The sequence below is a fragment of the Cherax quadricarinatus genome, chromosome 19, assembly GCF_038502225.1.
Source record: "Cherax quadricarinatus isolate ZL_2023a chromosome 19, ASM3850222v1, whole genome shotgun sequence".
Classification (NCBI taxonomy): Eukaryota; Metazoa; Arthropoda; class Malacostraca; order Decapoda; family Parastacidae; genus Cherax; species Cherax quadricarinatus.
This window is the reverse complement of record NC_091310.1, coordinates 42,205,571-42,219,259: the sequence shown is the minus strand read 5'-3', so window position 1 is coordinate 42,219,259 and position 13,689 is coordinate 42,205,571. Positions and strand designations below refer to the sequence as shown.

General features: G+C 39.6%; 1 protein-coding gene across 3 annotated transcripts in view; it reads left to right on the top strand.

Annotated features, from left to right (window-relative positions):
• The window catches only part of btv (dynein cytoplasmic heavy chain beethoven), a 289,769-nt gene that overhangs the window by 58,028 nt on the left and 218,052 nt on the right, over nt 1-13,689 (top strand). For all 3 annotated transcript variants that reach the window (XM_070086734.1, XM_070086733.1, XM_070086735.1), the window contains 4 exons: nt 818-1,020; nt 1,849-2,045; nt 3,076-3,281; nt 12,391-12,588. In XM_070086734.1, the coding sequence (XP_069942835.1) occupies nt 818-1,020; nt 1,849-2,045; nt 3,076-3,281; nt 12,391-12,588 (804 nt within the window). The remainder of the gene's footprint in view (nt 1-817; nt 1,021-1,848; nt 2,046-3,075; nt 3,282-12,390; nt 12,589-13,689) is intronic.

Sequence of the window (13,689 nt, the reverse complement as noted above, 5' to 3'; positions counted from 1 at the left end):
GAGATGTTATGGTCAGAGGAATAATTTGCTTGCAATATCAGCATACCTCTAGAAAGATGACACTTGAATGAGTATTGATGAATGTGTTTTTTTTTTTTTTTTTTTTTTTTGGGTCACCCTGCCTTGGCAGGAGATATCTCAGTTGAAAACTATTGTTGTTGTTGGTGGTGGTATTATTATTATTATTTGTTTTGTTTTTAACACCATCTATCTCCCACTTTCATCATCACTCACCCTTATCACTGTCTTACCAGAGACGTGCTGATATTTCAGCTCAGATGCCCCTCCAAATCATAATATCCCTACTCATCCAGAGTGCAGACACTGTACTTCCCACCTTCAAGACTCAGGTCAAGCTAACCAGTTTCTCCTGAATCCATTCATAAATGTAACTTTGTTTTTGTACACTAACAGCACATTGAGTCATAAAACCACTTGCCTTCACTCACTTCTGTCTAACATGCTCACACACACCTGTACAAAATTTTCATTCACCTTGGGATATGACTGAGGTCCTGAGGGAAGTATGAACATGTAGGAGGAATTAAATGTTATGAGAAAAAATTTAATACAGTATAACTAAAATTCCTTAATGATTTGATTAAGAGATGAAAATGCTTAAGGAAGGATGTTAAGCTGATGGGGTTACATTTTATAATGAAAATTATATATAGGCTAAAAAAACTGATCCTCAATTGAAAATTGTGAAACATTTGAGCATTTGATACATTGTTTAGGGTGTTAAGAAGTAGTCAGTCATGTTACTTTGATGATTTTTAATTTTATTGTTAATGATTTGTCATATTATTCATCATAGATTGAAGCAATTAAAGGGAATCTGGAGAGCCAAACTAATAACTTCAACAGTGAGGTAGAGAAATTTGGAATGAGATGGTTTCAGCTTCGTCCTCGTGAGGATCAGTTGGAAGGTGATGGAGACCACTTGCAGGAGGCCATTGCTTTTGTAGCAGAGAAACGTTTAGAGTGGGACCAGCTTATGGAGACTCGAGACAGCCTGAAGTAAGTGCAAGACTTGAGCCTTATCTAGATTGAAATGTAGGTATTTTAGTCCCAGTCTGTAACTGCATTTTTTTTTCTCCCATTTCCTTTACTGGAGTTTATTGAATTCTTGCAGCTTCACTTGGCCATTAAAAGGTGGAAAGTAAAAAAATGTAAGACTGCAAGACTGTAGTTTACTGATAGTTTTACTGGAGCTGTTCAATAATTTTACATCTTTTCTTGCAACGGTAGAATAGCAACAGTGATTGATTATGTGTAATGACAAGGAGATAAACAAAATGTTTTAAGAAGTTTCTCTGAATATTAACAAACTGTCAGTAAGCTGCCATCTTTAAATTTCAATCTGAAATCTTTAGATACATTTAAAAAAAATTGTAACATCACTTAATACAGTACACAATAGTAGCAAATAAATTATTTGTGATGAAATGTGCATTTTGTTTTTAGGAGTACAGTATATATTGGTTTTCATGAAACAAGTAATTATTTTATTGCAAATTGTTGCTTGGCCATGTCATAGCAGATAAAATATAAGCAATATTTGCTTTTACAACCTCCTGCAGTAATTTATTTGTAGAACTACTTGTGGAATTTTCATGTTTGTTTCACTTCTCTTACCATAGTGTAGGGGTCACATGATCAATTGCTATATTTCACCCTTTGGCATTGAGAATCCTATAAAAATGTGATTTGTGGCAACAGTCTGGAATTGTTTATGCTGGGTAGTGTAGGGGCTGATGTTACCACTTAGTGCCTGTAAGGTGACTGATAGAATCTTGCATGATTGATCCTTTAACTTTATTAAAGTAAAATTGTATTGTTTTGCAGGAAGGACTATGAACACTTTAACATGGGGGAGCCATTCTTCCCAGAGATTGATGACATTGAAGCTGACTTAGTAAAGCATGAGCAAATTTGGGGTTTATTTGATGAGTTCAACACTAGTATGCAAGAATTTTCTAATGAAGAATGGATTGTTTTTAGAAGTAAAACATATAAATTTGAGGAGTTCCTCAATAGCTGGAGTAAGTCTAAAATTCTGAGTAATATAGTGTAAAGTCAAGCATTATTGTTTTATCTTTTGAAATATTGAAAAGTTATTCAACTTCTTCCACCTGTCTTTAAAAACTGCTCCTCATTTTTTTTTTTTTATTATCACACTGGCCGATTCCCACCAAGGCAGGGTGGCCCAAAGAAGAAAAACTTTCACCATCATTCACTCCGTCACTGTCTTGCCAGAAGGGTGCTTTACACTACAGTTTTTAAACTGCAACATTAACACCCCTCCTTCAGAGTGCAGGCACTGTACTTCCCATCTCCAGGACTCAAGTCCGGCCTGCCGGTTTCCCTGAACCCCTTCATAAATGTTACTTTGCTCACACTCCAACAGCACGTCAAGTATTAAAAACCATTTGTTTCCATTTACTCCTATCAAACACGCTCACGCATGCCTGCTGGAGGTCCAAGCCCCTCGCACACAAAACCTCCTTTACCCCCTCCCTCCAACCTTTCCTAGGCCGACCCCTACCCCGCCTTCCTTCCACTACAGATTGATACACTCTTGAAGTCACTCTGTTTCGCTCCATTCTCTCTACATGTCCAAACCACCTCAACAACCCTTCCTCAGCCCTCTGGGCAACAGTTTTGGTAATCCCGCACCTCCTCCTAACTTCCAAACTACGAATTCTCTGCATTATATTCACACCACACATTGCCCTCAGACATGACATCTCCACTGCCTCCAGCCTTCTCCTCACTGCAACATTCATCACCCATGCTTCACACCCATATGGCCTAAAAATAATTTTGTGTGCACTATAATAATTTGTATAACAGTGATTATGTGTGAGTGAGGTGAAAGAGTTGAATAATGATGAAAGTATTTTCTTTTTGGGGATTTTCTTTCTTTTTGGGTCACCCTGCCTCGGTGGGAAACGGCCAACTTGTTAAAAAAAAAAAAATAATTAATGCATTACCACTCCCTTATCAAGCTAGAATTGACTTTATATTCTATTTTGCACACATTTTTGGTAATTTTTGTATTTTGTGTTGTAGGTGAGAAACTACGATCATCTGCAGAGACAACCCCAGTCACCGTGCGCCTCATTCATGAAATTGAAAAGTACAAAGCAGTAATACCATTGCTGAAATATGTAAGAGGGGAAGTATTTTCAGAAAAGCACTGGATTGAAATGTATAGCCTACTTGGGATACCCACCAATGTTACAGTAGATAAACTCACCTTTGGACACTTCTTAAAGGTAAAAAATTAACTTATTAATTAAAATATTTTAATTACCAGTACTAGAGACAAATTATTTGATTAATATTGACAGATTATTTGATTAATGGGATATGTGGATTATGTACAGTGGACCCCCGAGTTTCGTGATTAATCCGTTCCAGAGAGCCTGCCGAAAGTCGAAATTCCCGAAACTCGAAACCATTTTCCCCATAAGAAATAATGGAAATAAAATTAATCCGTTCCAGACACTCAAAAATATTAAAATAAAATATTTTTTTTTTTAAATTAAATAAAGATTTATATACTGAAATCAATGAGAAATGAAGTACATGCATATAAAAAATAATAATAACAACATTACACTTACCTTTACTGAAGACTTCTGGGTGGATGGAAGATGGGAAGAGGGGATAGGAGGAAGGTGTACACTATTGTTTGGAAGGAGAATCTCCTTCCATTAGGACTTTAGGTAGCAAGTCCTTATCTAGGGTTACTTCCCTTCTTCTTTTAATGCCACTGGGAACAACTTGAGAGTCACTGGACCCCTGTCGCACAAAATATCTGTCCAGAAAAGTCTTTTTCTGGCGTTTCTTTAAGATTTCCTTGAAGTGGGACACAACACTGTCATTGTACATGTTGCAGATATGGCTTGTTTCAGCTTGGTAAGGGTGATACTTTTCAACAAAACTTTGCAACTCATTCCACATTCCACACATGTCCTTAATCACTGAAGAAGGAACCTCCTTCACTCTCTTTTCCTCCTCCTCTGAAGCAAGTTCCTCGGCTGTGGCCTGATACTGTTCCAGTTGAAGCTCTTGCAGTTCATCAGTGGGTAGCTCTTCCCTGTGGTCCTCCACCAACTCTTCCACATCCCTGTCACTCGCATCCAACCCCATGGACTTGCCCAATGCCACAACACGTTCCACAACAGGCAGAGGGTTGGCAGGGACAGGGTCTGCCTCAAACCCTTCAAAATCCCTCTGGATCGTGTTCCTTACTTTATTTACCAAAGGCTTGCACTAGCTTTCCTTGGGTCCATGATGACTTATTTAGCAGTTGCAAGCACAAAAAACAATGGATTATTATGAAATGTATTGTATGAACCCACGGGGTGATGGTCACGTGTTGGTAAACAATGGCACACTGAGCGTGAATGGCGCGGGAGACTGGCTTGGTGTGCACGGTGACGGGCGGACGGGTACTGGACGGTCGCCGAAACACGAGTCTAATCATGAAACTCGAGGCCAAATTTTGCCAAAAAAACTCGCTGAAGGTCGAATTTCATGAAAGTCGAGGCTGCCAAAACTCGAGGGTCCACTGTATTTCTAGAGTTTATGAAGACTTTCCGTATGGTGCCACACAGAAGGCAACTTAGCAAATTAGGTAAGCAAGCTGGGATAAAAGGAAGATTTGTTAATCGAAATACACTGGCCATCTCCTACCATGGTAGTGTTACCCCTTCCCCCTCCCCCCTCTTCTCCCCACCCCAAAAAAATAGAATACATTCACCATAATTGATTTAATAGTTGTCTTGTTAGAAATGAGGAGACATCACAATTCAGATGACCAAACCATTGTCAGTATAGTTGCTGAATCCCCTTACATGTGTTGTATAGATTAACTGGGCATTATAGTACCATCCATGTGCTTTATATAGAAGATCCCTAGGCCTGTGACTGTATGACGTCACGGGATACAGCATGAGTGAGTGAGAGGCGCTGCCTCGTCCTCACTCCGCGCTTAGACATCCAGGCAGTAACACGGCAGGCTGGGCCCATCCCTTCCTTACCACAGTCTGACAATACATATCGTTACCATCCAACAAGTGAGTTTACCTTATCCATCATATCTCCTACCGAACCCCCACGACACCATACCATGGGCAGGGATAGAACCTGTGATCAGAGAGTACAAGCATTATACTTCCCACCTACAGGACTCAAGTCCACTTGACTGGTTGCTCTGAATTAATTTATTAATTTTACCTCGCTCACACTTCAGCAGCACATCAAGTCATAAAAACCACTTGGCTCAAGTCACTTCTATCTAACATGTTCACACAAGCTTGCAGGATGCTGAACTCCATAACACTCAAACCCTCCTCTACTCCTTCCTCCAACACTTCCTGAGATGGCACCTTTCTTTCCTTCCAGCCCAGATTTATCCACCCTCTTGGTCATCCTATTTTGTCCCATTCTCTTTAAATGCCCAAACTATCTAAACAGCCCCTCCTCAGCCATTTGAATTTTCTATCCCTGCAGTCTAATACCCGATCATTCATTACCTAGACTTTTTGTTACTCTTATTTCCCTGCTCCTTTCTATATACACTTTTAATTGTTTTTTTAACACTCTTGCTTTCTCTCAATAAGAGAGGGTGACCTGAAAAAAAAAAATAAAACTTTCACCATCGTTCACACTATCACTGCCTTGCCAGAGGTACACAGATACAACAGTTCAGATGTCTTTTCAAACAGCAAACATCCTAAACCCCTCCTTTTGAATACAAGCACTGTACTTCCCTCCTCCAAGACTCAAGTCTGGCTACCTGTTTTTCCTGAATCCTTTCACACATTATTACCTTGCTCATACTCCAACAGTTTGTCAGGTCCCAAAAACCATTTGTCTCCACTCATTCCTATCTAACATGCTTACACATCATCCCAAATTCATTTACCAGCCATTGTAATTTGTCTTCAGTCTCCGAAAAGAATTTTTTCATCAGCAAAGAGCAACTGCATCAAATTCATTGTCCTTTAATCCCACACCTATCCCTAACACCCTAGCATTCACTTCTTTTAAAACTCATCTGCAAATATATTAACCAACCATGGTGATATACACATCTTTTCTTAGGCTTACTCTTACTAGAAATCAGTCCCCCTCTCTTTTACATACACTAACCTGAGCCTCATTCTTTGCATGAAAACTCTGGAGGGATTAATGTGAATGTGATTGATACCATAATGAGAATACAGAGCAAAGAGGATGAAGGAACACTGCAAGAATATTCAAATATACCTGAGAAGTGTTTGGTTACTGAATTTCAAACAAATTAAAAGCAAAGTTATTTTTTTTTTTTTTATTATCACACTGGCCGACTCCCACCAAGGCAGGGTGGCCCGAAAAAGAAAAACTTTCACCATCATTCACTCAATCACTGTCTTGCCAGAAGGGTGTTTTACACTACAGTTTTTAAACTGCAACATTAACACCCCTCCTTCAGAGTGCAGGCACTGTACTTCCCATCTCCAGGACTCAAGTCCGGCCTGCCGGTTTCCCTGAACCCCTTCATAAGTGTTACTTTGCTCACACTCCAACAGCACGTCAAGTATTAAAAACCATTTGTCTCCATTCACTCCTATCAAACACGCTCACGCATGCCTGCTGGAAGTCCAAGCCCCTCGCACACAAAACCTCCTTTGCCCCCTCCCTCCAACCTTTCCTAGGCCGACCCCTACCCCGCCTTCCTTCCGCTACAGACTGATACACTCTTGAAGTCATTCTGTTTTGCTCCATTCTCTCTACATGTCCAAACCACCTCAACAACCCTTCCTCAGCCCTCTGGACAACAGTTTTGGTAATCCCGCACCTCCTCCTAACTTCCAAACTACGAATTCTGTGCATTATATTCACACCACACATTGCCCTCAGACATGACATCTCCACTGCCTCCAGCCTTCTCCTCGCTGCAACATTCATCACCCATGCTTCACACCCATATAAGAGCGTTGGTAAAACTATACTCTCATACATTCCCCTCTTTGCCTCCAAGGACAAAGTTCTTTGTCTCCACAGACTCCTAAGTGCACCACTCACCCTTTTCCCCTCATCAATTCTATGATTCACCTCATCTTTCATAGACCCATCCGCTGACACGTCCACTCCCAAATATCTGAATACGTTCACCTCCTCCATACTCTCTCCCTCCAATCTGATATCCAATCTTTCATCACCTAATCTTTTTGTTATCCTCATAACCTTACTCTTTCCTGTATTCACTTTCAATTTTCTTCTTTTGCACACCCTACCAAATTCATCCACCAATCTCTGCAACTTCTCTTCAGAATCTCCCAAGAGCACAGTGTCATCAGCAAAGAGCAACTGTGACAACTCCCACTTTATGTGTGATTCTGTATTTTTTAACTCCACGCCTCTTGCCAAGACCCTCACATTTACTTCTCTTACAACCCCATCTATAAATATATTAAACAACCATGGTGACATCACACATCCTTGTCTAAGGCCTACTTTTACTGGGAAATAATTTCCCTCTTTCCTACATACTCTAACTTGAGCCTCACTATCCTTGTAAAAACTCTTCACTGCTTTCAGTAACCTACCTCCTACACCATACACCTGCAACATCTGCCACATTGCCCCCCCATCCACCCTGTCATACGCTTTTTCTAAATCCATAAATGCCACAAAGACCTCTTTAGCCTTATCTAAATACTGTCACTTATATGTTTCACTGTAAACACCTGGTCCACACACCCCCTACCTTTCCTAAAGCCTCCTTGTTCATCTGCTATCCTATTCTCCGTCTTACTCTTAATTCTTTCAATAATAACTCTACCATACACTTTACCAGGTATACTCAACAGACTTATCCCCCTATAAATTTTGCACTCTCTTTTATCCCCTTTGCCTTTATACAAAGGAACTATGCATGCTCTCTGCCAATCCCTAGGTACCTTACTCTCTTCCATACATTTATTAAATAATTGCACCAACCACTCCAAAACTATATCCCCACCTGCTTTTAACATTTCTATCTTTATCCCATCAATCCCGGCTGCCTTACCCCCTTTCATTTTACCTACTGCCTCACGAACTTCCCCCACACTCACAACTGGCTCTTCCTCACTCCTACAAGATGTTATTTCTTCTTGCCCTATACACGAAATCACAGCTTCCCTATCTTCATCAACATTTAACAATTCCTCAAAATATTCCCTCCATCTTCCCAATACCTCTATCTCTCCATTTAATAACTCTCCTCTCCTATTTTTAACTGACAAATCCATTTGTTCTCTAGGCTTTCTTAACTTGTTAATCTCACTCCAAAACTTTTTCTTATTTTCAACAAAATTTGTTGATAACATCTCACCCACTCTCTCATTTGCTCTCTTTTTACATTGCTTCACCACTCTCTTAACCTCTCTCTTTTTCTCCATATACTCTTCCCTCCTTGCATCACTTCTACTTTGTAAAAACTTCTCATATGCTAACTTTTTCTCCCTTACTACTCTCTTTACATCATCATTCCACCAATCGCTCCTCTTCCCTCCCGCACCCACTTTCCTGTAACCACAAACTTCTGCTGAACACTCTAACACTACATTTTTAAACCTACCCCATACCTCTTCGACCCCATTGCCTATGCTCTCATTAGCCCATCTATCCTCCAATAGCTGTTTATATCTTACCCTAACTGCCTCCTCTTTTAGTTTATAAACCTTCACCTCTCTCTTCCTTGATGCTTCTATTCTCCTTGTATCCCATCTACCTTTTACTCTCAGTGTAGGTACAACTAAAAAGTGATCTGATATATCTGTGGCCCCTCTATAAACATGTACATCCTGAAGTCTACTCAACAGTCTTTTATCTACCAATACATAATCCAACAAACTACTGTCATTTCGCCCTACATCATATCTTGTATACTTATTTATCCTCTTCTTCTTAAAATATGTATTACCTCTAACTACACCCCTTTCTATACAAAGTTCAATCAAAGGGCTCCCATTATCATTTACACCTGGCACCCCAAACTTACCTACCACACCCTCTCTAAAAGTTTCTCCTACTTTAGCATTCAGGTCCCCTACCACAATTACTCTCTCACTTGGTTCAAAGGCTCTTATACATTCACTTAACATCTCCCAAAATCTCTCTCTCTCTCCTCTGCATTCCTCTCTTCTCCAGGTGCATACACGCTTATTATGACCCACTTCTCGCATCCAACCTTTACTTTAATCCACATAATTCTTGAATTTACACATTCATATTCTCTTTTCTCCTTCCATAACTGATCATTCAACATTACTGCTACCCCTTCCTTTGCTCTAACTCTCTCAGATACTCCAGATTTAATCCCATTTATTTCCCCCCACCGAAACTCCCCTACCCCCTTCAGCTTTGTTTCGCTTAGGGCCAGGACATCCAACTTCTTTTCATTCATAACATCAGCAATCATCTGTTTCTTGTCATCCGCACTACATCCACGCACATTCAAGCATCCCAGTTTTATAAAGTTTTTCTTTTTCTCTTTTTTAGTAAATGTCTACAGGAGAAGGGGTTACTAGCCCATTGCTCCTGGCATTTTAGTCGCCTCATACGACACTCATGGCTTACGGAGGAAAGATTCTTTTCCACTTCCCCATGAACAATAGAAGAAATAAAGAAGAACAAGAGCTATTTATAAAAAGGGGAAAAACCTAGATGTATGTATTATATATATGCATGTGCGTGTCTGTGAAGTGTGACCAAAGTGTAAGTAGGAGTAGCAAGATGTCCCTGTTATCTAGTGTGTTTATGAGACAGAAAAAGAAACCAGCAATCCTACCATCATGCAAAACAGTTACAGGTTTCTGTTTCACAGTCATCTGGCAGGACGGTAGTACTTCCCTGGGTGGTTGCTGTGTACCAACCTACTACCTATAAAGTTATGTAGCTGGGAAATATGGAAAAGGAAAAAAAATTCTCAGAATCCGCTATAGAAAAAAATCTTGGAATTACCTTTACCTCAAACTTTGCCCCCTGATGTGCAAATAACACAATAACATCAGCAGCGCAGGTTAAGTTTGTAAACGTAGGAGTTGCCCTTAGAACCTCAACAAAGATTAGTTTAAAGTGTACTTAACCTCGTTTGTGCAGCCTCTGTGTCAGAAGGCAGCATTAATATGGAATATTTCCCTTCTAAAAAAAATGAATCTTGAGAAAGTACAAAGAATCACCGTGAGGCCTAAACTGAGGGGTATGAGCTATGAAAAAAGGTTATGAGAAATAGGCCATAACAAATGTCTGGAGGAATGAAGTACAAGATGTATGCTCACAACATAAAAGATACAGTGCTCATCACAGCATTATGCCGGGTGAGCACCCTGGCATAATGCTGTGACGAAAATCAAAGGCCTACCATACAGGGGGTCTTTTTCCGTCAGTGCATTCTGCTGGGTAGCAGCTGTAAGCATGATGTCTTGGCCTGCCTCAACACTTCACAGTGACTTCTCATTGCTCATGTGGCTGCCGTGGTGAGAGGAAGTGTTGCACTGTTGTCTTTCATCCGCCCCATCTTTTGTCCGGTGTTCCCTTTGGTTTTGGGGCTTTACATGTTTGATTATGGGTAAAAGGAAGTCTTTAACACCTGAAACCATAGCTCAAATCATAGGGCTTCACAGAGCTGGGCACCCGATGAAAGAAGTAGTGGAGAATGTTAATGTGTGTGAACGTTCAGTGAGGAACTGGGTGCAGCATTTCAAGGCTGGTGGTGGTGTCAAGTTACTGTCTGCCAAACCTCAGCCTGGCCCCTCGAAGAAGACATCTGTTCGTACCTTAACTGTGTTAAGAAAGCAGTTAGAGAGTAACTGTGTGGCGGCAGGCCGTGCCGTCATGCTAATGGCTGCTACCCAGCAGAATGCACTGACGATAAAAGACCCCTTCCCCTGTATGGTAGGCCATTGGATTTCGTCATGGCATTATGCCGGGCGCTCACCCGGCATAATGCCATGATGAGCACTGTACCTGGAGTATACCTGGAGGGTGTTCTGAGGATCAGTGCCCCCGCCTGATCAACCAGGCTGTTACTGCTGGCCACATGCAAACCAACGTATGAACCACAGCCTGGCTGGTCAGATATTAACTTTAGGTATCTGACCAGCTCCCTCTTGAAGACAGCCAGGGGTCTGTTGGTATTCCCCTTCATGTATGCTAGGAGGCAGTTGAACAGTCTTGGGCTGTGACACTTATTGTGTTGTCTCTTAGCATACTGTATATTCTCCAGGTCTGCAATTTCACCTGCCTTGAAAGGGGCCATTAGTGTACAGCAATATTCCAGCCTAGAGAGAACAAGCGATTTAAAAAGAATCATCATTGGCTTGGCATCCCTAGTTTTGAAGGTTCTCATTATCCATCCTTTCGTTTTCCTAGCTGATGTGGTAGATACATTGTTGTGATCTCTGAGAGTGAGATTCTCTGACATTATCACTCCCAGGTCCTTCATGTTAGTTTTTCGCAGTATTATGTGGTTGGAATTCGTTTTATACTCCAATCCAGTTTTTATTTCCTCAAGTTTTCCATAATGGAGTCATTGAAATTTGTCTTTATTGAACTTTATATTGTTTTCTGAAGCAAATTAAAGACTTGGTTAATGTCTGCGTGGAGATTTGCAGTGTCCTCAGTGGATGACACTGTCACATAAATTTTGGTATCATCAGCAAAAGAAGACACAGTGCTGTGACTTAATCTGTCTATATCAGATATGAGGATGAGGAAAAGGAGGGGAGCGAGTACTGTACCTTGTGGAACAGAACTTTTCACTGTAGCCACCACTGACTTTGTTTACTATTACTCTTTGTATTATGTTTGTTAGGAAGCTACGAATCCATCTACCTACTTTTCCTGTTATTCCTTTATCATGCATTTTGTGTGCTATCATACCATGATCACACTTTTCAAAGACTTTTGCAAAGTCTGTGTATACTACATCTGCATTTTGATTGTCCTCCAGTGCATCCAAGACCATGTCATAGTGGTCCAGTAGTTGTGAGAGGCAGGAGCAACCTGCTCTAAACCCATGCTGCCCTGGGTTATGCAACTGATGGGTATCCAGGTTCATTATTTATAATTACATATAGACCTGTCTCTGGGTAGGGGAAGCTGGAACATAACTCCTCTTTCATCAATGTTCATCCCGGTCATCATGAAATCCATCTTTGTTACATTTTCTGATATGTATCCCGTGATGTTAGGGAGTTGGGTGTACATAAATTTGCATATTCTGGAGTTATAACTTATTATCATGGGGCCTTCCTCTTGCATCATTTTGTTATTGATTCATTATCTAGCTTTTATTCAATGCCATTAGAAATAATATTTTTTGGTCTTATATTTTATCAATAGGTACGTGATAATTTGATACAACATGGTGAGGCATTAAAGGAAATGAATGCCAAAGCAACGGGTGAGATTGTTATCCGACAAGCATTAGGAGAACTGGATGTGTGGGAGGTTGATGCTCACTTTACTATTGTTCCTCATATCGACTCAACTGGACATCAAATTATGCTCATCAAAGAATGGAAGGATATCATCAACAAGGTTAAAAAATAATTATTGTCGTATCGTGTGAGTGTTCAATTGTGAAACTATTGTTAAGCTCTCAGTACGATGTTTTCAGGAAAGACATTTGATGGATGTGTATAAAATGGTTATTTTAAGCTTTTATTTTTCCAGTCTTTTAAAGATAAGGTTTCTCCCAGTTTAGTTCAGTAATTGAATAAATTTTATTTTATGTAAGCTTCCATCACTTTAAAAAGTTTGCTTATTATACATTTGTATACAAAAAAGTTTGCTTTCTTATACATTTGTATTCAAAAAAGTTTGCTTTCTTATACATTTCTATACAATTAATCATCTAGACCAGGAATTTCTTTGTGTTTTTAAAAATTAGCATTCTCTTCCATGCCCATGTATGTTCAAGACTTTATTTTTGATAAAAAGGCTTACTTCTGATAGTAATAAAGAAAAGAAACAGGTTCACAGTAAGTTTTTATTGAGACAATGTTTCATTGTGTTGAGCTTTTATTGACTACACTAAGCCAAAAATTATTACAATAAAAGATTACACTGCACCTGTCTTTTCTTTAATTCTTTATTTCTTCATTTTGAACTTAAATGTAAATTTAAGATTTAGGTTGGCCTTGTGATTACCTGTTAATTTTGAAATACCATAATTTATGAGAGAAAAAATTTCAGTTGACTTATAAATCTTTTAATAACTGTGTGGAATTCCTATTTTTGTACTTATATATATTTTACCTACAAATATAGTCACTTACTTTCTCATTACAGCCTCTCCTCACTTAGCAATGTACTTGTTTACCAACAACTCGGACTTACGACGGGCTCTCTGACCAGCATGCATACCTAAATAATATTAGAACTGATTTTTTCTGTTTTGTTTATTATAATATACAGTACGCTACTGCATAAACATTTAAAAATATGCTAAAAAAGTTATAAATGGTGCAAAGGTGACATTAAAACAATATCAAAGATGGTTGACACAAACTCACTACCATTATATTATGCTCCTCGCTCAGCGATGAATTCGTGTACTGGCGTGGTCTTAGGAATGGAACTCCATCGTTAAGTGAGGAGAGGCCATATTTAATTTTTCACATTATTTAATTTTCTCAT